We start from the raw sequence: 25,210 nt of genomic DNA, 5'->3' as shown, positions 1-25,210 counted from the left end.
GGCGACCAGAGCATCCTTAGTGCCCTTAGCAAAGATGGCGGAAGACAGCCCACCGGGCGGGCCAATCAGGAGGCGAGTTGGCCGCGGGGCGCCAGAAAGCGCACGCCAGAGAAGAGCCGAGGGTGGTTTCTGCGCATGCGCCCCGCCTACTGGCGGAAAGATGTCGCTAAGCTCGGGGCTCTGGGTGGTGGTGAGCGAGCAGCGAAGAACGAGGCGGTAGGCATGGACTTCCACTCTCTGTGCATTGAACGTTGCTTTATTCATCGGTTAATTTTCCTAACAGAGCGTTGTAAACCAAGGTCGGGATGTCCTCCTGAAGGTTCTGGCTGGGACCCCCCCTCCTGCTCCCTCCCGCTTGGCCAGACCAGCTCCCCAGGCTGGGCTGCCTTCTCGTGCTCTGTGCCTCTGTGCAGCCCAGGGCCTGGTTTGCGTTTGCAGGACGTGGGATTGGATATAAGTGCTATGGTTGCTCGAAGGGTCTTTGCCTTCCAGCTCCTGGTCACTGAGCGGCCCCATGGCCATCCCTGCTGGTCGCCGTGGGTGGAGGGGCCCAGGGCCTGCGAGGCTGTTTGTGGTGGGGGCGGCCCCCAGCCCCTGGCTCTCCCAGATACTGGCCCTGCCTTTGGCCGCCTGCCCGGGCAGCCTCCCCGCCATGCACTAGGAACCCCTGGCACCCACCATCCGCCTCTCCCGGAGATGGGAGCTGCCAAGGCTTTGCTCAGGTCCGTCAGGGAGCGGGTCGGCGGGCGCCGTGGAAGGCTCAGACTGGCAAATGCCCTCACTGAGTTCTGTCTGGACCCCACCTGCCACTTTTGTGTGGGGTGCTCACATGAAGAGTTACTCCATGGGAGGCTGGAAACCTCAGGGCTCTCGCCCACCCCGAGCCTCCCTTCCCTCCCCAGAGCTGGGATCCCTGGAGGTAATTCCCTGTGCTTTGTTTGCATTGGAGGACAGTGGCTGGGTCCCAAAGCTCGCTGTCCCGGGAAGCTCTGAATCAATGACAATCATTAGTAATTAAATCGGCAGCCGTAGGGACCCCGGAGTTGCTGAAGTTCTCAAGGTGAGGGGAAGACCTGCTGTGTACCCCTGAGTGGGAAGCTCTATGCCGACTGTGGGCCACCTCCTGAGATGGGGCGGGGCGGGGGGAGCCCCAAAACCCCAGCCTCAGTGATAGAGAGTTTAGAAGCGCCTCTGACCCCCAGCGCAACTCCAGCAACTCCTTGCTGCTGCTCATTATGATCTAGGCTTACGGATTCATTTGGTTGCAAGTTCCTCTCCCCTGCTGCTGGCCTTGCTGAAATGTTAGCTGAAATGTTACGTTTCAGTCTCTCCCCTTTTCCAGTTTCTTCCCTGCTGCCACCCCATGGGACCCCCTTCCTTGTCTCAGCTGTCACAGGTGGGTGCTGTAGGCACAGTTTTCCGGACAAACAGATCCCATCACAGTGCCCAGCCCCTGGGGACGCCTTAGTCACTGGAAAGGCCAGGAGACCCCCCTCCTGCTCTGCTCCCTCTTCCTAATCCTGAAATGAAAACTCCCCAGATTCAAGCTGAGGTCTTTCTTCTAGCCCCAGTCCCTTTGGGCATCAGGGTGCTGGAAATATGACTGTGACGGGGGATAGATACGGACAGGGAGACACTGAGGGAGCCAGGCCTGCGGTGGGAGGCGGCATTACATTGGGGTGGCCGCCCCCAGCTGTTTGATCTTCTCTTCTGAAGCTTTGTCTGGAAGCAGGACCTCCACGGTGAAGCTGACCTTCTTGGCGTGAATGAAGCTGTAGGTGTTGTCAAACCGCAGGACATCTGAGGGGAGGCAGAAAACAGGACATTCAGGAGATCCCGGCCAAGGGCGGGGGGACAGCGAGCTTTGGTGACTGAGCGAGGCCATGTGGTAGGCACTGAGGATGATGGTAGCATAAGCAGTGGCCCTTCACCTCCTGCAAAGGCGTCTACCCGGATGGACAAAGTGTTCCATAGGACCTGCCAAGTGCCAGATGCGTGAGCGAGAACCGCTTCTGTAAAAGCTTGGAAAGAGAGCGCCCTGTAGAGTGAAATTATGCGAAAGGCCTTTTTAGAGGCGTTAGAGCTTGAACTGGGCCTTGACTGCACGGCCCAGTGGTTTGAGCATCGACCTAGGAACCTGGAGGTCTTGGTTCGATTCCCGGACGGGGCCCATGCCCGGGTTGCGGGCTGGATCCCCAGTGGGGGTTGTGCAGGAGGCAGCCTGTCGATGAGTCTCTCTCATTATGGATGTTTCTGTCTCTGTCTGTCTCCCTCTCCCTCTGAGATCCATAAAAGTGAGGAGCAGCATGCATAGCAGCAGTCGTGGTTACAATGATCAGAGGAATGGTAAGGATTGCTCTTTGTGTGACTCAGCACTGGGCTAGTCATCTATCGGTGCTATTTCACTATTTCCTCAAAATAACCATGAGTTCAGCATGAGTCCTGTCTTACACCCTATAAAAAAGGAGGTCACTGTGTCACACGGCGAGGAAGTGACAGAACTGGAATTTCCCTCTGGTCCGAATGGCTGCCTGACTTGAGCCCGGAAAGCCCTGGCCCGTTTCTGACAGAAGGCAAACGGGGCAAACGTTCTGAAGCAGGAGTGTGTCCCCCGGGAATATACACGGGCAGAGGTGTGCATTGCACCCCTGTTTGGGAGACGAAACGCTTGGGAGAGCTCCAATGTTCTAAGGAGAATTGCCTAAACGGTTTATATTGCAATCCATATGATGAAATGCTGTTCTGATGGTAAAGGAAAGAAGTTAGCCTCCTAAGAAGTGCCCGGGGGAAATGTCCACAGTTTATCCTTTGGCCAAAAAAAAAAAAAAGTTGCAGAACATGGCGAAGAGTTGGTAACATTTGGGTTCATATAGATAGGAAAATAAATTCGGGCTTTGCTTCTCTGTCTGCCTGCCCTCCCAATGCTCCTGGGTGATACTGCTCGGGTGCCTGTGCCGGAAGGGAGGCTTTCGCGTGGGGCCATACCATCCTGAACACGCCTGCTCTTGTATGCAAGGAATGTTTCTCAAACCCTGTGACAAGTGTTACAATTTCAAAAATTCCAACATACACTGAATGACAGGCGTGAATGGATACGTGTGTGTGCGTGTCCTGCGTATTATGGCGACATGTGATGGTTCTGAAGGGACAGGACTCTTCGATAGGGGAATAGATAAGACCTGTTAGGAGTGGTTTCCTCCGGGGAGAGGAAATAGGGCAGACTGCTTTTAACCCAACCCCCTTTTTTTGGGGAGTCTGTTCCATTTCGGTCAAATACCCCTTCGAGAGAGCAGAGTATGGAAACAAAACAATTAGCCCTGCCCCTTCCCTATCCTGGCCTTCTCTCTCTCTTCCCAGCACAAACAGACAACAGACAGACAACAGACAGACAAACTGTGTATTTCATCCCCATACCTCACCCGGCCCCTCCCCCGCCCCTAGATCGGATGCGTAGCTTAGACTGAGGGTAGATACACCACCCTCCATCTCCGAGGTGTGAAGTGAACATGAGTCACTGGTTCTCTCTTTGCCAGAGGCCTCTCAGGGCCCATAATCCCTCTGGAAAGAGGGGTGCTTCCTCTCTGCCCTGGGTGACAAAGCCTTAGCAACCAGGCTCCGATGCACCAGAGGAGGCTTCGCGTTCTCGGACCAAGCACCGCCCAGATGGCTCTGCCTCGCGTGATGTTCTGCCTCAGAAGCAAGGGAGGGGCTGCTCTGCGGCCCGGGCCCGAGGGAAGTGGGGTTCCTGAATTGCATGGTTCATCTGCACACTGATCTTGTAGTCACAGACTCGGAGAGCCCCCAGAGATCCTCCAGGGGAGGGCTCCTTAACTTCTGCTGGGGGACTGACCCCCTTGAGAATCGGATGCTTTCATCAGGAGATGAAATTTTCACACAATCTCACATCCTCTGGGGCCCATCACGGACCCTCCGGGCAGAGGTTCCCACTGGGAAAGGTGCCCATCTGAAGAGATTGGCTATAATCATGCCCTCTCGTTTATGTACTGAGAAATAGATACAGGGTACCCCCCCCCACACACACACACACACAAATGTGTACACACTGAACCACCGACAGCTCGGTGGCTGTTTCTGTACAGATTTAACCCATTGGAATGAATCCTTATCCCAAGTGTGTGTCTGCATTTGGGGGACACCCTGTATTCTAAATTAGCTTCCTTTAATCTCCAAATAAGGAGGTGATACTGATTTTTAAAAAATTATCTGTGTGAGTTATTATATTTCAGGATAGTCAAGGGGACAATAAGGCACTATTGTTACAAAGGGGGAGGTGTTTGTTCTTTAAGATTTATAATGACTGCTCTGGGGAGTCCCTGAACCCCAGATTAAGATTTCTTGCTCTGGCTCACTCCCCGAGTTCTAAGGAGAAGAGGAAAACTTAACTGTTTAGGGGCACTTGCTCAAAACACTCAGAGAGCCCACCTGGCGTGGCTCCGTGGTTGAGCGTCCACCTATGAACCAGGAGGCCGCCCACTGATGTTTGTCTCTCTCATCAGTGTTTCTCTCCCTCTCCCTCTCCCTTCCTCTCTCTCTAAAATCAATAAAAACGGCCTGGCCGGTGTGGCTCCGTGGTTGAGCATTTGCTTATGAACCAGGAGGTCACGGTTTGATTCCCGGTCAGGGCACATGCCCGGGTTGCAGGCTCGATCCCCAGTAGGGGGTGTGCAGGAGGCAGCCGGTCAGTGATTCTCTCTCCCATCATTGATGTTTCTGTCTCTCTCCCCCTCTCCCTTCCTCTCTGAAATCAATAAAAATATTTTTAAAACAAAATAAAATCAATAAAAACCTGTGGGGTTTTTTTGTTTTGTTTTTTTTAAAAAGAAAGAAAGTCAAGCGTATATGTACACGATGACATATGCTCTGTGGATGGCCGTATCCGGGCCGGTGCTGAGCCTGTTCTTGCTGAAGCGCACGTACAGTCTATGCCTTCTCCCCCCGGGACCCAGCTGCTCACTGACAAGAATGCTCTCCTCCCTGGGGAGCTGCATCACAGAGCATCTGCGAGGAGGTGGCGGCAGAGACTGGAGCTGCCCGGGATGTGGGCGAGGATACAGAATCTGAGGTTGGGGTGCTAGTGTAGACAAGCACAGAGGCCAGGAGAGCTGCCGGGCGGAGACCCTGCTGGCGCTGCTATGGAGAGGGAGCCCAGGGCTCCTCCCACCTGCAGCTCTGTCTCCAGGACGGCCCTTCTCCCCCGGGTCCTGCCCCGATGCCGACAACGGTGGCTGAGGCGTGTGGAGGGCCTGCTGTGTGCCAGGCATCACGCTAAGTGCTACCGAGACCGCATCACATGTAACCATCATGGGCCCCTCTGAGGCAGGGAACCGGATCCCCACTGTGGCCATCAGGAAATGGAAGCCCGGGAGGGTTGAGTCGCTTGCGTGAGGACTAGTTAGCTGTCAGGTTTAACTCACTGGTTTTCCACGCCTAACCCCTGAGCTCTGACACAACGTATCAGGAAACCAGTTCTGCCGTAGACACGTTGATATACACTGAGTGGCCAGATGATTATGATCTCTGAACGCATAATAATCTGGCCACTCAGTGTTTATATATATATTAGAGCCCCGGTGCATGAATTTGTGCATGGGTGGGGTCTGGCCAGCCTGGCCAGGGGGAGGGGACATGGGCAGTTGGCCGGCCTGCCTGCTGGTCGAACTCCTGGTCGAGGGGACAATTTGCATATTAGCCTTTTATTCTATAGGATATACACTGAGTGGCCAGATTATTATGCGTTCAGAGATCATAATCATCTGGCCATTCAGTGTAGTTTCTACAGCATGTTTCTGGTCACACACACAAAAAAACATCAACATTCTAAATTAAATACCCCAGCCACTTGTAATATTAAATAAACATTGAAATAAATGTGAGCTATACACACATTTAAGAAAGATTAATAGCCTGACTGGCGTGGCTCAGTGGTTGAGCATCAACCTACGAACCAGGAGGTCACGGTTTGATTCCCCGTCAGGGCACGTGCCCGGGTTGCAGGCCTGATCCCCAGTAGGGGGCATGCAGGAGGCAGCCAATCAGTGATTCTCTCTCATCATTGATGTTTGTATTCCTCTCTCCCTCTCCCTTCTGTGAAATCAATAAAAAATATAGATGCATGTATATATTTTTAAAAGATTAATAAAAATAAAGTAAGATCATGATCTTCCAAGCAGTTCATTTCAGTCCAGGGTCACTGGAGACCAGAGCCTCTCCCCAGCCCGGGGCACATGGTGTGAGCCAACTCCATTCCAATGAAGGGCACACACACTCGTTCTCCTGGCACAATTGAGACACACCACTGGCCTCACGTGTCCACCTTTGCAATGTGGGAAAATCCCGAGAAATGCACATAGACAGGAGGACAGCATGCAAACGCCACACAGACAGTGGCCCCGGCTGGGAATTAATTTTTTTTTTCCTTCCCAACATTATCATGAAACAACATTGAACAAAACGACGTTATTCGAGAACCTGCCGTGGTGGTAAAAAATGAACGCTTCTCTCTAAGCTTCCTACCAGGCCAGAGAGAACTACCGTGAGCATAGATTCCCCAGAATTCTTTCCTACGTACACACTTTTTAGTAACCCACGTGAGTGTGCACCGTATATGCTATGCTTCACGCTTTATTTTTTTTTTTAACATGTACGAGACATCTTACGCATCCGCTTATTCTCATGAATGGGTCTGTTATACCCCACTGTGTGGATGGACCATAATTTATTTAACAAGACCTTACTGAGGCCATTAGATGTACTGCCCGTTTCCAGGTTGCTAAGCACACCCTACATCTTTGTGTCTTTGTGTCTACAGTTCTGTAGGCTTACATTTCTAGACGTAGAATTGCTGAGTCCAAGGGGATTTTCATCGATATTGCCAAGCTGAGCGAGGTGCAATACCTTTTCAAATGCCCACCTGCCATCCTTACGCCTCCTGCGTTCAACTTCCCGTCCACCTGCTGTGCGACCTGGAGACGAGTGACGCTCCGAGGGGTCGAGGCTGGGCTTTCCCGGACCCTGCTCACCCTGTGACCCCTACACCCCGCCAGCCAGCCCTGCCTCTCTGTGGGGATGTCTGATCGCAGTCACAACCCCAGTTAGACCTGGACCAGACAGGAAACGGTCCCCTGTCATCACCCAGCTCTGTGACTCACTGCTACCCGGTAGGACCGGGCGAGAGTCCCACCCTGCTATTAACCAGCCACTAAGCCCGCTATTGAGCAAGTCCTACGTCTCCCCACCTGCGCAGGGGAGGGTCGCGCGGATGGGAGTTCCGCCTGCAGTTCTAACAGCCCGAGAGCCTCCGTGTCTGGAGAGAGAGGGGCCTCCCAGGCAGGTGTCAAGGGCAGGAGTTTCAGGCCAGGACAGGGACACTTACAGATGCCAGGGGTGCTGCAGGTGAGGGTCCCGTCCTCGGGCACCAGGTGGGCATTGTACCTCTGGTTGGGCAGCACCTCCGTCATCTCCCCCGCCTTCTGCCGCTCACCCATCTTGGTCTTCAGGAAGATTCCAAAACCGATGTCCGAGCCTTCCGACGAGAACTGCCACCTGCGTGCGGGACAGCCGTGCTTTCAAGACGCAATTAGGGAATCTCGGGGGGGTCCCGCCCTGGGGCTGCTCCCCACCGGAGCCGGGCCACCCGCGCCTGTGGCTGCCGGGCTCGGGCCTCCTGGAAGGATCCGGAATCTGCCTACCTGAGGACGCAGCCCGGGAAGAGGATCTCGTACTCCACTTGGTGGGAGGAGGCGCGGGAGATCTGTACGCTGTGCTCGTATTGCTGCTTCAGCTGGTCGCGCACGTAGTAGGTCTTGGGGATGTCGCCCCCGTAGTTAATCTGGAGACGGAGCGTGCCGTGAGCCGGGGTGTGCACCGGGGGCCGGCCTCCCCGGTCACCTCCAGCCCCCGGGGGGCCCGTACCTTGGATTTGCACTTGGGGTTCCCATCGGGATCGGTCATGGTGCCCCCATACTCCATGGGCACCTGGTCGGCGCTGATATATTTCAGCAAAACTTCCTTCCAGTTTGCTGGCAGGGGAGGGAAGGAAGGAGAGAGAAGGGTCACCACAGTCTACACAAAAGAGGCAGGAAAAAGTCAACAACCATCCGCCCCCCAAAACACAGGCATTCGGAGCACCCACGTGCCCACAGCACGTTCCCCTGTTCAGGGGCAGCCCTGGCCCTGAGGATTGCCCTGTCCTGCCCTGCCCTGCCCAGGAGTGAGGGGACCTGGGTCCCCATTGCCTCTGGCCAGGTTCTGGTGGGAGTGAGGTGACCTTGAGAGGGTACTTAAAGGGCCCTGCATGTGGGAGCGTGGCTCATCCCTCCCAGGGTAGGGGATGCACACATCTGTAGTGCACCCGGGAGAGGACAAAGCAAGGAGGGAAGGGCACGCCCTGCAGAGGGAACAGCATGTGCAGGCACACCATGCACCTCGCCCCCACCCCCTCCCCCCACTTTCGCTACACACAGCGTGCTCAGTTGTGACTGAACGAATGCACGCATCACTGTAGGGCGACCCCTGAACATGGGTTCTCTTGGCTCAACCCCAGCCAGGATTTCACATCTGCTCCTGATTTTTGTTTTTTTGTTTTTAGACCATTTAGCTGCCAATGATTTGGCTCTTTTTTTTTTTTTTTGGTAACCGAGCCCTTTCCTGACTAGGAGAGTTTGACTCTAGCGCAACCGATGCCGCAGACCACGTCTCCGCCATCCCAAAGTCCGCAGCGAACACCAGCCAAGAACAATATTTTGACAGCGGCAACCTTTCCCTGCTGACGCCAGAAGCCACAGAAAGGCAGCAGCCCCAGGTCACGGGGTACAGCCCGGAGGACTCTGCCACCGACGACGCCGGCTGGACACCCACAGAGGCCGTCCGGGGCCCGAGTCCGTGCAACCCCGGTGGGTGGTCTCGGGGCGATGTCACCTGTGCTGCTGAGCTCCAGCAACCGGCCCGCGTAGCTGTCTTCCCTCCCCCGGCGAAGAGCCTGTGCCGTGGCCCGCGGCGGGTTTGGTTGAGAGGGTTTTAGGTGTGGGTGGGAGAACAGACTGCACCTCCTCCACCGCCCTGCTGCCAGGAACCCTAACTGTCTCATGCTCACAGGGGGGGGGGGGGGGGCGGCAGCCCAGAAGCCAAAAACCACCGGAGCCTAGGCAGGGACGTTGTAGGTCTTCCCCCAGCTCAGGGCAGAGGTGGGATCGGGGCGGGGGAATTCTTCCCATCTCGCAGGGAGAGGCACTGAGGCCACAAGAGGCAGAGCCGAGACCAGAACCGAGAAGCCCCGGGCTTTCCAGACCGCCGCACTCCGCGCCCAGGCCTCGCTGGCCGCACACTTGGAAATTCTCCACTTGCAACGTGTTGCCTAAAGGTGAACATTGGGAAACCGCCCGGATCCCCGTTCCCCACGCCCACGCCCACGTCCAGCGGTGGCCTCGAGTCTCCCGTGATCGACCTCGTCCCGAGCTGCCCTTCTAGCCCCTTCCCCCACCACACACGCCGTCGTCCTGCTCCAGCCAAACGGGCTCCTGGCTGGGCCCTGGCTGCTGGTTCCCCTGCGCCCTGACGTGCGCCCTGACGTGCGCCCTGCCTCCTTACGAACCCAACCCCTGCCCACCTGTTTCTCTGTCCACCTCCACGACCGATCGACCGATCGCATCTCAGTCTCCCTGCTGGGCCCCTCTCCCTCTGCCCGCCCTCGAGCTCGGCTGCCCCCCGGCGCTCAGCCTCTGCTCTCCTGGGGGGCAGTCTTCTGTTCTCAAGGTCCTCGCTGCTGCCTGCATTGGACGGCTCCCACATCCCCAGGCTGGAGTTCTCACCTCAGCTTCAGGCTCAAGTATCCCCAATGTCTGTATATCTACACTCTTTTTTGTTTTTTTAATGTTTTTTTTTTTTTTATTGATTTCAGAGAGGAAGGGAGAGGGAGAGAGAGATAGAAACATCCATGATGAGAGAGAATCACGGATCGGCTGCCTCCTGCACGCCCCACACTGGGGATCGAGCCCGCAACCCGGGCAGGTGCCCTTGACCGGGATTCGAACCAGGACCTCCTGGTTCCTAGGTTAACGCTCACCCACTGAGCCGCACCGGCCGGGCTCTCGCACTCTCTTGAAACTCAGCCTCGAGCTCATTCTTCCCCCGTCTTCCTCCATTGACCTCATTGCGTCAGAGTGGCCGCACCAGGCGGACAACTCATGCCAGACACGAGGACGTCATTCTTGGTTTCTCTTCCTCCTTTGAGAAGCCCTTGGTCCGCCCTCCGCTCCTCGCTGTCTCTGCCGCCCCCGCCCCCGCCCCGGCTTGCAACACCTGCTGCCTGGGTTGTGGCCACGGAGGCCAACTGGTATCTGCCCTTCACCATCTCCCCAGTGCGCGGTGTCTCCGTGGGAGATCTGACCCGTGCTCCCCTGCTCAGAACTCCCCGCCGGCTCCGGGGCCTGCAGCGTCACGGCCCAGCCCCTCAGCCCGGGTTCTCCGTGACCTGCTCTGGCTCCCGGCTCCCTCTTCAGCCTCATCCCCTGCCCGGCACTCTACGGCGGCCGGTGCCACGGGGCGAGCGCGAGGCCTTTGTTCAATGCCGTTCCCTCTGCCGGGAAGCGCCCTGCCTTGCTTCATCCGGCTCCTCTTACCCCACGGTGCTCGGGAGGCCTCACCTCCTCCCTAGATCAAGTGGGCTCGGTGACTCCCTGCCCCCAGAGGCCTGGGGCGCTGCAAGGGACCGGGTCCAATCCACCTTAATGGCCTTGGCACCTCGTCCGGGGCCTGGCACCTGGTTAAGTGCTTTCAGCGAGTGGCCCCCCAGCTAAAGGCAACCTCTGCTCCTGTGACCTGTGGCACTTTCTCTGGGCCATCGCGAGCGCCTTCTCTAGCGGGTATCATCGCTTCCTCTCACAGCTCTCCTCTCTCCTGCTGCACGGTTAGCTCCTAGATGGCAGTGCCCGGCATGCCATTCATCTTTGAATCTACGATGCTGGGCTCAGCACCTTCTCCTAGATTGTCTGAGAGAAAGGCTCTTATGGAAGCAGATATGAAGCCCTAGCCGGTTTGGCCCCGTGGATAGAGTGTCTGCCCACGGACTCAAGGGTCCCGGGTTCGATTCCGGTCAAGGGCATGTCCCTCGGCTCTGGTTGGGGCCTGTGCTGGACGCAGCCCATCGATGTTTCTCTCTCTCTTTCCCTCCCCCTCTCTCTAAAAGTCAATGGAAAAATATCCTCGGGTGAGGGTTAACAATAACTAAATAAAATACACTTAAAAGAAAGAAAACAGACATGAAGACCCTAGCCCAGCCCCAGCCTGCTCCCGGGCCTCACCGCCACCAGAGCAGCAGCGGAACCGTCCGCCCTGGTGGCGGGTGGCCCTCCCTCTAAAGCCATCCCAGGCGGGGGCCCGCAGGCCACCTGCGGAGCTGAGAGAGTCCGGCTACTCACCTCCCAGGACCATGATCTTCTTGCGCGTTTCCTCGCTCAGGAAAGGTTTGACCAGATTGTAGGCCACGGGAAACAGCTTGGGAGCTGGAACAGAGGCCGGCAGCGTGAGGCCGGGGGCAGCGCCCGCTCGGTCCCCAACAGCGTCGACCGGGGCGCCCCGTGTCCGCCTGCACCTGCCCTAGCGCCCTGGAGCCCAGGTGGCCGCCTAGGGCGTGAGGCTCAGCACGGGCACCTCTTTCATTTCCAGCTTCGCCCTCTGCACGGCGGGCAGAGTCCAGTGGGTCTCCTCCGGCTGGCTGGCCGGGAGGCACCGGTGCATCCTAACCGCTGGGTGGACGGGAAAGTCCAGGGCCCTCCGCTTCCCCGCTCCGGCTCCCTAGGTGTCACTCTCCCGAATCTGCCCGCGACTTCCTCCCGCGGAGGTCCCCGCTTACCTTTAATGACAAAGAGGCGCTTCAGTGTTTCGGGATAATTGTCCTCGACCATGCACAGAAACTGTGGGGACAAAGCAGCGCGTCTGTGGGCGCAGACCTCCGGGCCCGCGTGAGAGGCCCCGCCTCCTCCAGGCCAGCCCGTGCCCCCATCGCCTCGCCCACCCACAGGGCATCCCAGCAGAGGGACCCACTCCCCTACTCTCTACCCCGCCCCGCCCCCCCCATCCCCACCTCCCCAGTCCTGCCCCTCACCTCTCCGTAGGTCTCTATAGCCGGCTTCCAGAGGTGCTTGAGGCCAAGGCCCTCGCAGTCATAGATCATGGTGATGCTATCTACCTTCTTCCCCATCTGCAGGGCACAGGGAGCAGAACGTCACGGCAGGCTCCCGCCGCAGGAGCCCACCGGGCTCAGGGCGAACGCTGATCGCATCACGTGCTCATCGTGCCGCCGGATACGGGGATACGGCGATACGGCAGGGCCCTACGGAGCTGCTCCCCGCTCCCTCTTCGGCCGCATCCCCTGCCGGCCCCTCTGCAGCTGCCTGTGCCTTGGCGTGCAAGGCCTTTGCTCAGCGCGGTCCCTCCGGCCTGGGACGGTGCTGCCTCGCACCCTCTGATCCACAGCGCTTGGCTGAGGGAGGCCTCGCCTCTTCCCCAGGTCAAGCGGCCTTGGTGTCTCCCTTCCTAAAAGGCCTAGAGCTCTTGCCCGGCCCGCGTGGCTCAGCGGTTGAGCGTCCACCTGTGAACCAGGAGGTCACGGTTCGATTCCCGGTCTGGGCCACATGCCCAGGTGGCGGCTCGATCCCCAGTGTGGGGGCGTGCAGGAGGCAGCCGATCCGTGGTTCTCTCTCATCATTGCTGTTTCTCTCTCTCCCTCTCCCTACCTCTCTGCAATCAATAAAAATGTATTTAAAAACAAAACGAAACAAAACGAGGCCTAGAGCTCTTCCAGGGACTTGGTCGAATTCACCTTTGCAGCGTGGGCTCCTGATCCGGGATTTCCCAATGGAGATAAGCATCCCAGGACCCCTCTGTGGCCCAGGCAGCCCCCCTCCCGTCCCCCCGCCCCCTGCCTGCCTGGTTATCCGTGTTCTCATCCAGTAAACCCCGGGAGGATCCAGATGGCATCTGAGGGCCCCCGGGTTCTCCAGCTTGACCTGGCGGCCTCCCTGCTCCCCCGTGGGCAGCACCACGGAGCTCTCGGCCCGTGCGGCTGTGTGCGGCCAGTTCTCGCGTGCGCAGAGGGGCTCTCTGTCCAGCCTAAGCCCTCCAGGGCGCATTCCAACCTCGTGCCTCTTCGCCTCCCCAGCCCGCGGGGTCCCTGCTCACACCAGCCTTCAGTGACTGTGTGTGTGGGTGACTAGCTGATTGCACCCTGTCCTTGGATCTTGACAGCTGCCGGAGGGGAAGGAGGGAGGAGAGATCACGGGGGCAGCTCCAGCTTGCTCTCCAGCACTCTCCTCGGCGAGGAACTCAGACATCCGTGTGTGTGTTTTTTTTAAATACAGAGTTAGGGCAACATGGAATCTCCCTTCACTCATCCGCACCCACGACGCCCAAACACTTGTCTGCGGACCAAGATCTCACAGGAGCCCAGGTAAATGAGAAGAACCCCAGGAATGCCGTTACGTTCTCTGGAAAGCGACACCTATCCCATTGAAAGGACTGCCCTTTATCCTGAGATTTTTGCCGTTCCTATGGTTTTGGGGGTGAAGGATGGTCATGGTACCTGGCAAAATTTCTTTTTTGGCCCTAACCGGTTTGGCTCAGTGGATAGAGCGTCGGCCTGCGGACTGAAGGGTCCCAGGTTCGATTCCGGTCAAGGGCATGTACCTTGGTTGCAGGCACATCCCCAGGAAGGGGTGTGTAGGAGGCAGCTGATCGATGTTTCTCTCTCATCGATGTTTCTAACTATCCCTCTACCTTCCTCTCTGTAAAAAAAAATCAATAAAATGTATTTAAAAAAAATTATTTTTAAGTCCTTCCAGGGAAAAGTTAAAATTTGGCAACATGTGTCAGTCCCGAAGAGTTTGAAATGTCACTGGCCCATGCCATCCCGAGGCCCAGGCCTCAGCCCTGGAGCTGTGGGTAAGTCCCCGAGGGACGTCCCTGCTGCTGCGTGGCCGACCGACCGCCTTTCCCGAGATAGGCTCGATTCCAGCCGCGCCGAGTCTACTCGCCTTTTCCGTCTGGCTGTGACACTCCTGCACCAGCCGCTCGCAGTCCCGCATCTTGGTCTTCAGCAGGTCCTGTTTGGTGGCCGAGAGGAGCAGCCCCCTGGCATCCAGGGGCCCGACGATGTCGTACCAGACGGGAGAGCCCTCCTTGTCGTAGCCACACATGCCCCCGGACAGGTACAGCCGGACCACCTGGGCAAAGACACGGAGAAGGCCGCCTGGTCAGCAGGCGGGGGCGGGCACCTTCCCCGTACCCCACGGCCTCCCTCTGGGCTCCCCAGGCTCTTCCTCCGCAGCCTGCCCCCGGGGGCCAATGGGCACCCATCCTGGGGACCATTGGGGCCCACTTGGCACGGTCAGAGCTTTCTTCTGGGGTTCCGGGCCCCCCACAGACCCAGGACACAGGTGCTGGGCCTCATGACCTCACCGCGGGGTGGGCCGGGACCCTCTGTCCTCACCTCTGGTGGCTGCCAGGTTAGGACGTTGTCGATGTCCTTCTGCTTTCGGAACTCCACGTGCTGCAAACACACAATCGGGGCTTTATTTTTCATTTTATTTTATTTTTTAAAATATATTTTATTGGTTTTTGCAGAGAGGAAGGGACAGGGATAGAGAGTCAGAAACATCGATGAGAGAGAAACATCGATCAGCTGCCTCTTGCACACCCCCCACTGGGGATGTGCCCGCAACCAAGGTACATGCCCTTGACCAGAATCGAACCTGGGACCCTTCAGTCCGTAGGCCAACGCTCTATCCACTGAGCCACACCGGTTAGGGCACAATCAGGGCTTTAAAAAAGGGAGCCCAGCCCGGTGTGGCTCAGTGGCGGCGCGGCGACCCAGCCAGCGAGAGGTCACCCGTTCGATTCCCGGTCAGGGCACATGCCCGGGTTGCGGGTTGCAGGCTCGATCCCCAGTATGGGACGTGCAGGAGGCAGCCAATCAATGGTTCTCTCTCATCATGGACCTCTCTCTCCCTCTCCCTTCCTCTCGGAAAGCAATAAAAATATTTCCTTTTTTTTTTTTAAAAAAAAAAGGGAAAGCAGGACAGGGGGACCTCTTCATAGACATCTAGGCGGGGGTGACAGCATGAAGGGGTGCGTCATGAGAAAGCCACGGGCAGGAACGCAAAGAAAGGCCCTGCCTCTTGTAGGGGTCTCGGCAGAACACGCATCCCCGGCCAGCCCAGGCCCAGGAAGGCTCCGTGGCTCCAGGGAGGGGAATGCACTTTTCCCAGAGGGATCAGGCGGCCGCGGTTGGCTGACACTCAGAGCTGTCACGCCACGCCACAGGCCGCGACGGAGGTGGGCGGGGCGGGCGAAAGGCGTTCGAGCCCAGTGCGCTTCCGGCGGGCAGAAACGGAGGCCGCCACGGGATCCGGAGGTAAATGTGGGGCCTCACCTTCCGTAGCATGGCCTCGGACTTCTGCAGGTCGAAGCTTCTTGCTGTAACAGGGAAACGTGGTCAGGGTTAGGCCAGCCGCCTGCGTGTCGGGGGACACACAGCCCGTCCCTGTTCCCATTCCGGGGCCAGCTCCTCTCCGTCCACACCCCAGCTGGCTCTCAGATCCCCCCGCAGGTGGGAGCTCACGTGAGGACCTTCGCTGGAGGCGTCTAGAGAACCCACAGACCCTGGAGAGCAGGTCAAGGTTCGGGGCCCCGTGGGAGCAGGCTTGCAACTTCAGGGTCAAAAGAGGTGAGCCCCAGTGGGTGCAATCAGGTGGAGGGTCTTATCTCCTCTCGGAGAAAGTGGACCCTGGACTCCCTTATCAGGTAGCCTTCCCCTGACACCAAGCTAATCTCTCCCACAGTCTAACACCCAATCCTGAGCACTTGACACAGTTCAAAGGTGAGCTGGCCGGCCGGCGTGGCTCAGTGGTTGAGCGTTGACCTATGAACCGGGAGGTCACGGTTCGATTGCCGGTCAGGGCCCAGGCCCAGGTTGCAGGCTCGATCCCCAGCGTGGGGCGTGCAGGAGGCAGCCGATCCATGGTTCTCTCTCATCACTGATGTTTCATCTCTCTCTCCCCCCGCTCCCCCCGACTTCCTCTCTGAAACCAATTTAAAAATATTGTTTTAAAAAAGATGAGCAGCCGAAACCGGTTTGGCTCAGTGGATAGAGCGTCGGCCTGCTGACTCAAGGGTCCCAGGTTCGATTCTGGTCAAGGGCATGTACCTTGGTTGTGGGCACATCCCCAGTGGGGGGTGTGCAAGAGGCAGCTGATCGATGTTTCTCTCTCATCGATGTTTCTAACTCTCTATCCCTCTCTCTTCCTCTCTGTAAAAAATCAATAAAATATATTAAAAAAAAAAAAAAAGATGAGCATAGCTGCCCCATCATGTGGGGTAGAGCTGGCAGAACATCCCAGTAGGATGGAGGGGTTGGTGAGGTCCCCGTCCACCTGGCCGTGTCTTCCAGGGACAGACGCCTCCCTCACAGGGGGCCCTCCTGCCAGGGTTCCTGGGAAATGTCACATTAAAGTTCCCCGAGGCCAGCTTTATCTTATGCACGAACCCCCCCAAAGTTGTCCTGCTAAAGCTCGAACACAAAGACCTCCCTGACCCCCACAGCCACCTGCTCCCAGACGGTCCGAGTGGCCATTTGCACTCAGTCCTCCCTGCGGTACCGAGTGAAGATCCACACGGCGATGCTTAGGGCAGTGATGGCGAACCTATGACACGCGTGTCAGCACTGACACGCGTAGCCATTTCTGATGACATGCGGCTGCCTCAGCAGCCGAGGATGAAACATTTGCTGCTCCTGAGGATGAAACATTTGCGAAATCATGTTTTTTCCTCAAAGTGACACACTACCCGAGTTATGCTCAGTTTTTTGGCGACGTTTGACACGCCAAGCTCAAAAGGTTGCCCATCACTGGCTTAGGGAGCGGCTGTCAGCCACGTGACAACCTTCCCGAGACTGGCAACTACGGTGCTGCCCCCCGAGTCCCCTCCTCTGCCCTAACGCTGCCCATCGCTGCCCATCCGCGGGTCCTTCCGCCATTCCTCACAGCTCGGGCTCAAGTTCACCCACATCACTCAGAGCCCCCCTTCCATTGCGTTGTCCCGAGCTGAGCACGGCGCCAGGTGCTGCCTGCCCTTCTCCAGTAAAAGCCCAAGGACCCTTCTTGGCAATGGTCCCACTCTTCATGCAGGGCGAACTCAGAGTCAGCGGAACCCCCGAATCCTTCTCAGCCGTCCTGCCGCTAATCCTTCACCCCGATGTGGCGAGGTGGTTTTCTGGCTCCACCCCGATCCGGTTTCATCTTGTTGCCCGTCAGCTTCATTCCATCCTTCGTTTAAAGAGTCTGGGAGATACAGATTCCGACCAATTCTGTCATCTGACCTATGAACGGTCCCTCCCAGCTGTGTGTCCTCTGTGGATCTGACCAACCCCAACATCTGCTGGACGGCCCTGGAGCCTGGGCCACAGAGGTTGTCCTCTGGCCTTTTATTTTATTTTTTTAAATATATGGTTATTGATTTCAGAGAGGAAGAGAGAGGGAAAGAGAGAGATAGAAACATCAATGATGAGAGAGAATCATTGATCTGCTGCCTCCTGCACGCCCTCCACTGGGGATCGAGCCTGCAACCCGGGCATGTGCCCTTGATCGGAATCAAACCTGGGACCCTTCAATTTGCAGGCCGATGCTCTATCCACTGAGCAAAACTGACCAGGGATGGTCCTTTTCTTTAAAAAATATATATATTTTACTGGTTTCAGAGAGTAAGAGAGAGGGAGAGAGAAACAGAAACATCAATGATGAGAGAGACTCATTGACCGGCTGCCTCCTGCACGCCCCACACTGGGGATCAAGCCCACAACCCGGGCATGTGCCCTGACCGGGAATCGAACCGTGACCTCCTGGTTCATAGGTTGACGCTCAACCACTGAGCCACACCGGCCGGGCTGCTCTCTGGCCCTTTAAGCGCTGCTCGCAGGGGTGCCCAAGCATATTCCCTGACTGTTCTCGTGAAATTCAGGGCACTCAGGATGCCCCGAGAGGCCTGACCCGCGCCCCGCCTTTCCTCGGCGCTGGACACACGTGTGCAGAACGGCACAGTCCTCGCTGTGGACGGCCCATCATGTGCCAGCGTGGCAGCAGGGGGCGGTTCTGAGAGGAGCAGAACCCAGGGTTGCATCTCAGCCTCCCCCCATCCCTGCCCGACCTTGAACAAGAGGCTGCACTTCCCCGACGGGATCACCTAATGAGCTAGAAACACGTGGCAGACGCGAGGCAGCCTGCTATCGTGATGGGCAGCATGTGGAAGTGGGGAATCCTCGGAGGAGGGACACCCCTCACTGTGCGAAGAGACCTTATCTTCCCAGCGAACAGGAGTGGCGGTGGACTGTGAGCCCCCTTATCTCAGGGTGGCTCTCAGGGAACCCTTATCTGCCCGGGTCCAACTTCCAGGGGCTTCGCGGGCCCTCCCTCAGCTGCCCCTTGGCTCCGGCAGCACCGGGCCTGGTCCCTCCCCACACCTGCTGAGTCAGGCCCCTCCGGGGGCTCCTGCTGCCCTGGGCAGGGGCAGCTCAGAGGGTGACTTGGGCCCTGGCCGGTGTGGCTCAGTGGATAGAGCGCCGGCCCAAGGACTGCAGGGTCCCGGGTTCGATTCCGGTCCAGGGCACGTACCTCGGTTGCAGGGCTCGATTCCCCGCCCTGGTCGGGGTGCGTGTGGGAGGCAACCAATTGATGCGTCTCTCTCACATGGATGTTTCTCTCTCGGTGTCTCTCCGTCTCCCTTCCACGCTCTTCAAAAATATCAATGGAGCCAAAACCGGTTTGGCTCAGTGGATGGAGCGTCGGCCTGCGGACTGAAAGGTCCCAGGTTCGATTCCGGTCAAGGGCATGTACCTGGGTTGCGGGCACATCCCCAGTAAGGGGTGTGCAAGAGGCAGCTGATCGATGTTTCTCTCTCATCGATGTTTCTAACTCTCTATCCCTCTCTCTTCCTCTCTGTAAAAAATCAATAAAATATATTTTAAAAAAATCAATGGAAAAGTATCCTCGGGTGAGGATTAACCAAAAACCAACCAAACAAACAAATAAACAAACAAATGTCAAAAAGCTAATAAAAATAAAGGAAGAAGTGTAAAAAGCGTGGCTCAGGGAGGGCCCTGCCTGAGAAGCCCACCCAGGAGCCACCATCCCGGTTTCTCATGTGACCCCTCGCTAGGCCTGGAAAATGAGGCGACTCAGACCTGCGCTGCCCCCTTCGAGGGTTCCACCACTTCCTTGTGTTTATCTCGCCACCTGACTCTCCTCGCTGGAGTGCCCGGAGCCCAGCCTCCTGCAGGGAGAGGCCCTGGAGACGCGTGTGTCTGCTCTCAGGGCCCGCGGCCAGGAGGACACTGAGTCTGCCTGGTGGGGAGCGGGGGGAGGATGGAGCCCCAGCTCACACCTGGGTTAGAAGAAGCCATTCCACGGCATGCACCTTGCAGATGCTTCCTTAGAACCAAAGGGGGAAAAGGAAAGGTTTCTAAAAAAGAGAGAGAGAGAGAGAGAGAGAGAGAGAGAGAGAGAGACAACAAAATCCCTAATTGAAATTCATAGCAGAGTCTGGCCAGCCTGAGCTCCTGCCCGGGAAAGGGGAGGCACAAATGAGCGCCGAGGGGGGCGTGGCGTTGGGGGCAGCCGTGGCTTCCTGGAGGGGACCCTGGTTTCTGCCCTGATTCTGCTTCACATGAGCTGTGTGCCTTCAGGTGAGTGTCCTCCCCTCTCTGAGCCTCAGTTTTCTCATCTGGCACAGGAGGGTGGCCCCACTCTGCCATGGTCCTGCAAAGTTAGAGAGGTGATCCCAGGCCAGGGGAGCGGGGGAGGGGGGTGCCTGGGAGACCAGCGGCAGGAACCCAGGCTGACCTCCTCTTAGATCAAAGAGAGCGCCCTAGCCGGCTTGGCTCAGTGGATAGAGCATCAGCCTGTGGATTAAAGGGCCCCGGGTTCGATTCCAGTCAAGGGCACATGCCTGGGTTGCGGACTCGATCCCCAGGGGGGGAGCGTGCAGGAGGCAGCCGATCAATGATTCTCTCTCATCATTGATGCTTTTATCTCCCTCTCCCTTCCTCTCTCTGAAATCAATAAAAGTGTATTTTAAAGAGAGAGAGAGAGAGAGAGAGAGAGAGAGAGAGAGAGAGCCGCCTTGCTGTTCACAGCTCTCTGAAACCACACTTCTCCACCTAACAGCAGTTGGGTAGTTGGTTTGATGATCTGACAGCTGGCCCTTTAAGGCCCTGCTGGTTACTCACTCTCTCCACCCACCCACTTGTAGCTTCAGTCAACTGCTGGGCCCAAATACCCTCCAGCCTTCCGGCTGGGCGGGGGTGGTGGGTTTGTAGATTGTTTGGGGGGGAAAGGGCAAGTGGCACTTCCAGAGGTGCAGAGCCCCACGTGGCTCTCCTGGCTGCACCTGCCTTGGGGCGCCTGCAAGTAGTTTCTCAGAACATGGGTGCCAGTCTGTTCCCTGTCTGCACGGAAAAGGGAAACCCAGCTCCTCACCAGCCCCGAGACTCTGTGCATGTGCGTGTGTGCGTGTGTGCGTGTGTGTGTGTGTGTGCGTGCGAACTCTGCAGACACTGACTGAGCATCTGGGGTGCGTGGGGCACTCTGACCGTCCTGTGTCTATAGATAAACAATCAGGCATGATTTGTACTTTAATTTTTGAACTATGGCTCCACATCACAGCTTAATCTCTGCTAATCTAAGAAAGTGGAATTTATTCTCTATTATTTTTATGTCTAGTAATAAAGTTTCTATAAAGAAGGGGGAAAAAAAGTGCACCAAACCGGTGTGGCTCAGTGATTGAGCATTGACCTATGAACCAGGAGGTCCCGGTTCGATTCCCGGTCAGGGCACATGCCGAGGTTTCCGGCGAACAGGAGGCAGCCGATCCATGATTCTCTCTCATCAGTGATGTTTCTCTCTCTCTCTCTCTCTCTCTCTCTCTCTCTCTCTCTCTCTCTCTCTCTCCCTTTCCTTTCCTCTCTGACATCAATAAAAAAATATTTTAAAAAAAGGGGGTGGGGAATGTCACAAGAACCAGAGAGAAAGGCAGGTGACTGGAATCTCAGGAGAGGAGAGGGTCAAGCACAGAAGGATGTCAGGCGTTCGGGCAGGGGTTGAGTTTGACCCCGATGCGAACAGAAACGTGGACGTGGCACCCCATGCCCAGAGCTCTGCCACGTCACATCTTACAACGGGCAGGGAGCCCTGTCTCGTCCTGCTGTCCCGGACAGGGGGCGAGGGCAGAGGCTCACCCCCGGCCCAGGGGCCACAGCCAGGCTGGAGCAGGAGTAGAATTGGCACTCGGGACTCTGGTGCCTGGCGGTGGCTTGAGGGAGGTCTTGCCCACCTGGCTCAGGCCCAGTTTCCCCATGGTCCCCACCTTCAAGCTGCCTGCACTGCAGGTCTCAGCAGCAGGCCTGCCCCGCAACAGGCCATGGAGGGGCCCAGCCTCTCCCGGGAGCCGGGACCCTGGTTCTAAACCTGCCTCTGCCTCCGACGTCCCACGTGCCGGGGGCCTTTCTCGGCCTTTTCCTCGGCCTGTTTCCCCGAGCCCGTCGGCAGCGTGGCTGGGGAGAGGACTGGGCTGGGACTCAGCCAACCCGGGCTCTCGTGCCCACTCTTGGCCTGCAGCTCAAGCACCGTGTGACGTGGGGCGGGTTACTTCACCTCTCTGAGCCTCGGCGTTATCTCTCCAGGAGGAGGGTGAGGTTATGTAATTGCCAGGGGCCCTTTTGCCCCTAAGGGTTGGCTACTCCGGGTCCTCGGATTACCAGGCCCGGGGTTTCCAGAGGGTGCTGTTGTGTGACCCAGAACGAGCCCTGCCCCAGCTCCCGCAGCCCCTCTCCCCTCACCTCGCAGCCAGCGCAGCAGAAAATGGTCGTCTGGGTCCGGCAGGGTGGGCAGCACATCCCGGACATTCTCCCGAAACTGTAGGGAGAGGCGGCGGGGTGAGTGACAGGTCCCGCCAGCTGCCCTCTGCCCAGGACTCCCCACCGGGGCTTTGCTGACCTCCCCGCCCCCCTCCCCCGCCCCCCTTCGCCACAAGTCAACTCTGCAGACGCTGGCTGAGCTTTGGGGCTGCGCGGGGCACTCTGTCTGTCATGCGAGTGGGAGCCGGGCAGCAGGAGGGGGTGGGAAGGGAGGAAGACACTGCGCCTGCCTGGCTGCGTGCCCGCCCCCCTCCATGGGGTGGGCCGGCGGGCGTCTTCTCAGCGAACGGAGGTGGTAGACACTATGGGACACGCCGTAGTCACTGACCAGGTATTCCCACGTGCCCAGCGCTGAACTCGGCACTTACCTTATTCCTGCCTCACTCAGACTCCCTAGAGGTATCACTGTCCCCATTTTACAGATGAGGGAATCGGAGCTCAGAGAGGTTAAGAAACAGGCCTGAGGTTAAACAGCAGAGCTGGACGCAAACCCGGGTCTGTCAGAGGCCTGAGCATGCGCTCTTTCATGGTTTTCCACGCCCCCTCCCCCCCCTAAACCCCTCAAACCCCACTTAGTAATGGAGGGAGAGCAATGTTCTTGGCAGAGGAGAGGGAAGGGGGAGTTTGATTCTGACCGGGGCCAGGAACAGGGTGGTCTCACATGACTTCATATTTTTTTTTTCAATGGCATTTGAGCCCGGTGGCGTGGCTCAGTGGTTGAGCGCTGACCTATGAACCAGGAGGTCGAGGTTCGAGTCCTGGTCAGGGTACATGCCCGGGTTTCGGGCTTGATTCCCCATGGGGGTCGGGGGGGCGGCGGGGCGTGCAGGAGGCAGCCGATCAGTGATTGTCTCTCAACATGGATGTTTCTGTCTCTCTCTCTCTCCCTCTCCCTTCCTCTCTGAAATCAATAAAAAAATATTTTTTAAAAATTGGCATTTGAGCTGGTCTTGAAGGACATCAAAGGCCGTGGGAGGAGGGAGGAGGGCTCTCCAGGTGGAGGGAACGGTCCAGGGGGAAGCCATGAGGGTGGGAAGGTGCAGGGAGTGTCACACGGGGAACGTGGACAGTGACCCCGAGCGCTGGCCACACCCACTTCCAACGGTTCACCACCCCGTACGGGAGCACCCCTGCGGCCAGGCCCTGCCCGGCCCAATGCTCCCAGCCACTCACCTCTCCCCGTCACTGACCCCCGGGGCAGCCGCAGAGGGGCCAACGAGGACCAGCCACCTCTGCCCCTGGCCCAGGTCAGCCAGGACTCACACCATCCATCCCCCAACAACTGCCAGAAGCCCGGGCATGAAGCCACCACTGACCAAGGACCCTCCCTAGCCCCCGGGTTCCAGTGAAATCACCACCTGATCGCGTCCCTTATCTGCCTGGCTCCCCCTGCCCGTCAGCAGTACAACCCAGAACCCTCCTTTCCAGCCTCCCTGGGATGGGGCGGCCCGGCCTGCGCAAAGCCTTCCTGGCCCGTGCCTCGGCCTCTGTTCCCCTCACCCCGTGGTCGGCAAACTGCGGCTCGCGAGCCGCATGCGGCTCTTTGGCCCCTCTAGTGTGGCTCTTCCACAAAATACCACGGCCTGGGCGAGTCTATGTTGAAGAAGTGGCGTTAGAAGACGTTTAAGTTTAAAAAATGTGGCTCTCCAAAGAAATGTCAATCGTTGTGCTGTTGATAGTTGACTCTGTGGATGAATGAGTTCGCCGACCACTGCCCTCACCTTTCCCAGCCACGGAGCCTGCAAACCTCGAGACCAGACCCAATCGGCCCTGGCTCCAAGAACAGCCAACCTCGCCCTAAGCCCAGGGGTCGGCAAACTCATTAGTCAACAGAGCCAAATATCAACAGTACCACGACTGACATTTCTTTTGAGAGCCAAATTTTTTAAACTTAAACTCTATAGGTAGGTACATTGTTATTAACTTAATGAGGGTCCTCCTAAGCTGGCCTTTGCTAAAAACTCACGGGGCCAAAGAGCCGCATGTGGCTCGCGAGCCGCGGTTTGCCGACCACTGCCCTAGCCTGTTTGGCTCGGTGGATAGAGCGTCAGCCTGTGGACTGAAGGGTCCCGGGTTCGATTCCGGTTAAGGGCACGTGCCCAGGGGTTGCAGGCTTGATCCCCAGTGTGGGGCGTGCAGGAGGCAGCCGATCCATGATTCTCTCTCATCACTGATGTTTCTATGTCTCTTTCCCTCTCCCTTCCTCTCTGACATCAATAAAAACATATTAAAAAAAAAAAAAAAGAAGAAGAAGAACAGCTAACCTCCCCTCTCCCCAAGGGCGACAGGGAAGTGGAGATTCAGGGGGTGGGGAGGGGGTGCCTCCTCCCCTGCCCAGGTGCCAGGGCAAAGCCAGGCTGACCTCCTCGCCTGGAGAGAGAGAGCCTCAGACGGAGTCCCAGGCGGGAGAGGGGCGGGATGGCCCCACAGCTCAGCGGGACTGGCCTCCGCTCCCACGAACCCCAACCCCTGAGTCACCGCGGGGATCCCAGACCTCCCTGCACAGCATCTGGTCCAACCTCCTTTCCAGCTCATCAGGGGGCAGGCAGACGGACGCAGGACGGACGGGCGGGCTGGCCCGAGGTCGCCGGGGGACGTGGACCGGGGGCAGGGGCCACCCTAGGAGCTGTCCAGGGCCCTTCCCATCGGTGCCCCTGCCCAGCCGCAGGAAATCCTCCCGGAAATGCAAGGAAACCTGGGGCCCTGCTGCCAGCGCCCGCCCGGCTGCCAGTCCCGAGATGAATGTCGCCTTTGTGCCCCGCGCTGCCTCCACGGGCTTCCAAGCAACCACGTCTCCCCAGGTGGTACCTCGGAGGGCTCGCTCGGGGCTGGGACCGGCCGGCCGGGGTGCGCAAACTTCCCCGTGCCCCTCGGCGGGCGGGCACGGGAGGGGGGCGGCGGGCCCCAGGTGTCTCCGGCTGCTGCTCCTGCCGCCGCCTGCCCGCCCAGGACCGAGGACGGTCGCTCACCCCGCGCCCAGACCTCCCGGGCTCGCTGCCGTCTCCCGGGAGGGAAGGGGCCACCGCCGGGGCCGGGGCCGGGCCAGGATGGGGCTCACCTTGGCCAGGGCCTCCTCCTGCTTGGGGCTCAGGTCGCCGACTCTTCCGCTCATCTTGGCTCGGGCTCGGGCTCGGGCAGGCGGTGGCTGCTGCTGCAGCGGATGGAGCTCGGACTGGCTCTCTGCTGTCGGAGTCACCAACGTCCCAGCCTTTAGCCGGGGCCGCTGGCCGGCCG

At 58.0% G+C, this 25,210-nt stretch overlaps 1 protein-coding gene across 1 annotated transcript; it reads right to left on the bottom strand.

Annotated features, from left to right (window-relative positions):
- Positions 1-223: 223 nt before the first annotated feature.
- Positions 224-25,205, bottom strand: SEC14L2 (SEC14 like lipid binding 2). Its single transcript, XM_079762918.1, has 12 exons — positions 25,035-25,205; positions 21,899-21,974; positions 15,446-15,489; positions 14,504-14,563; positions 14,049-14,237; positions 12,122-12,217; positions 11,870-11,930; positions 11,436-11,519; positions 7,933-8,039; positions 7,710-7,849; positions 7,394-7,563; positions 224-1,800 (listed from the first exon to the last, which is right to left on the bottom strand). The coding sequence occupies exons 1-12, from the start codon at positions 25,086-25,088 to the stop codon at positions 1,670-1,672; spliced, it is 1,212 nt and encodes a 403-aa protein (XP_079619044.1). The 5' UTR covers positions 25,089-25,205; the 3' UTR covers positions 224-1,669.
- Positions 25,206-25,210: the final 5 nt, after the last annotated feature.

Source organism: Cnephaeus nilssonii, assembly GCF_951640355.1.
Source record: "Cnephaeus nilssonii genome assembly, chromosome: 22".
Classification (NCBI taxonomy): domain Eukaryota; kingdom Metazoa; phylum Chordata; class Mammalia; order Chiroptera; family Vespertilionidae; genus Cnephaeus; species Cnephaeus nilssonii.
This window is presented reverse-complemented; position numbering and strand designations above follow the sequence as displayed.

Excerpts from the sequence above, each read along its gene's own strand:
- SEC14L2 (XM_079762918.1), bottom strand. The coding sequence starts at position 25,088 with ATGAGCGGAAGAGTCGGCGACCTGAGCCCCAAGCAGGAGGAGGCCCTG. Across the intron at positions 15,490-21,898 it reads TCTGCTGCGCTGGCTGCGAG|CAAGAAGCTTCGACCTGCAG; the intron begins GTGAGGGGAGAG and ends TCCCTGTTACAG. Across the intron at positions 11,520-11,869 it reads GCGCCTCTTTGTCATTAAAG|CTCCCAAGCTGTTTCCCGTG; the intron begins GTAAGCGGGGAC and ends CCTCTGTTCCAG.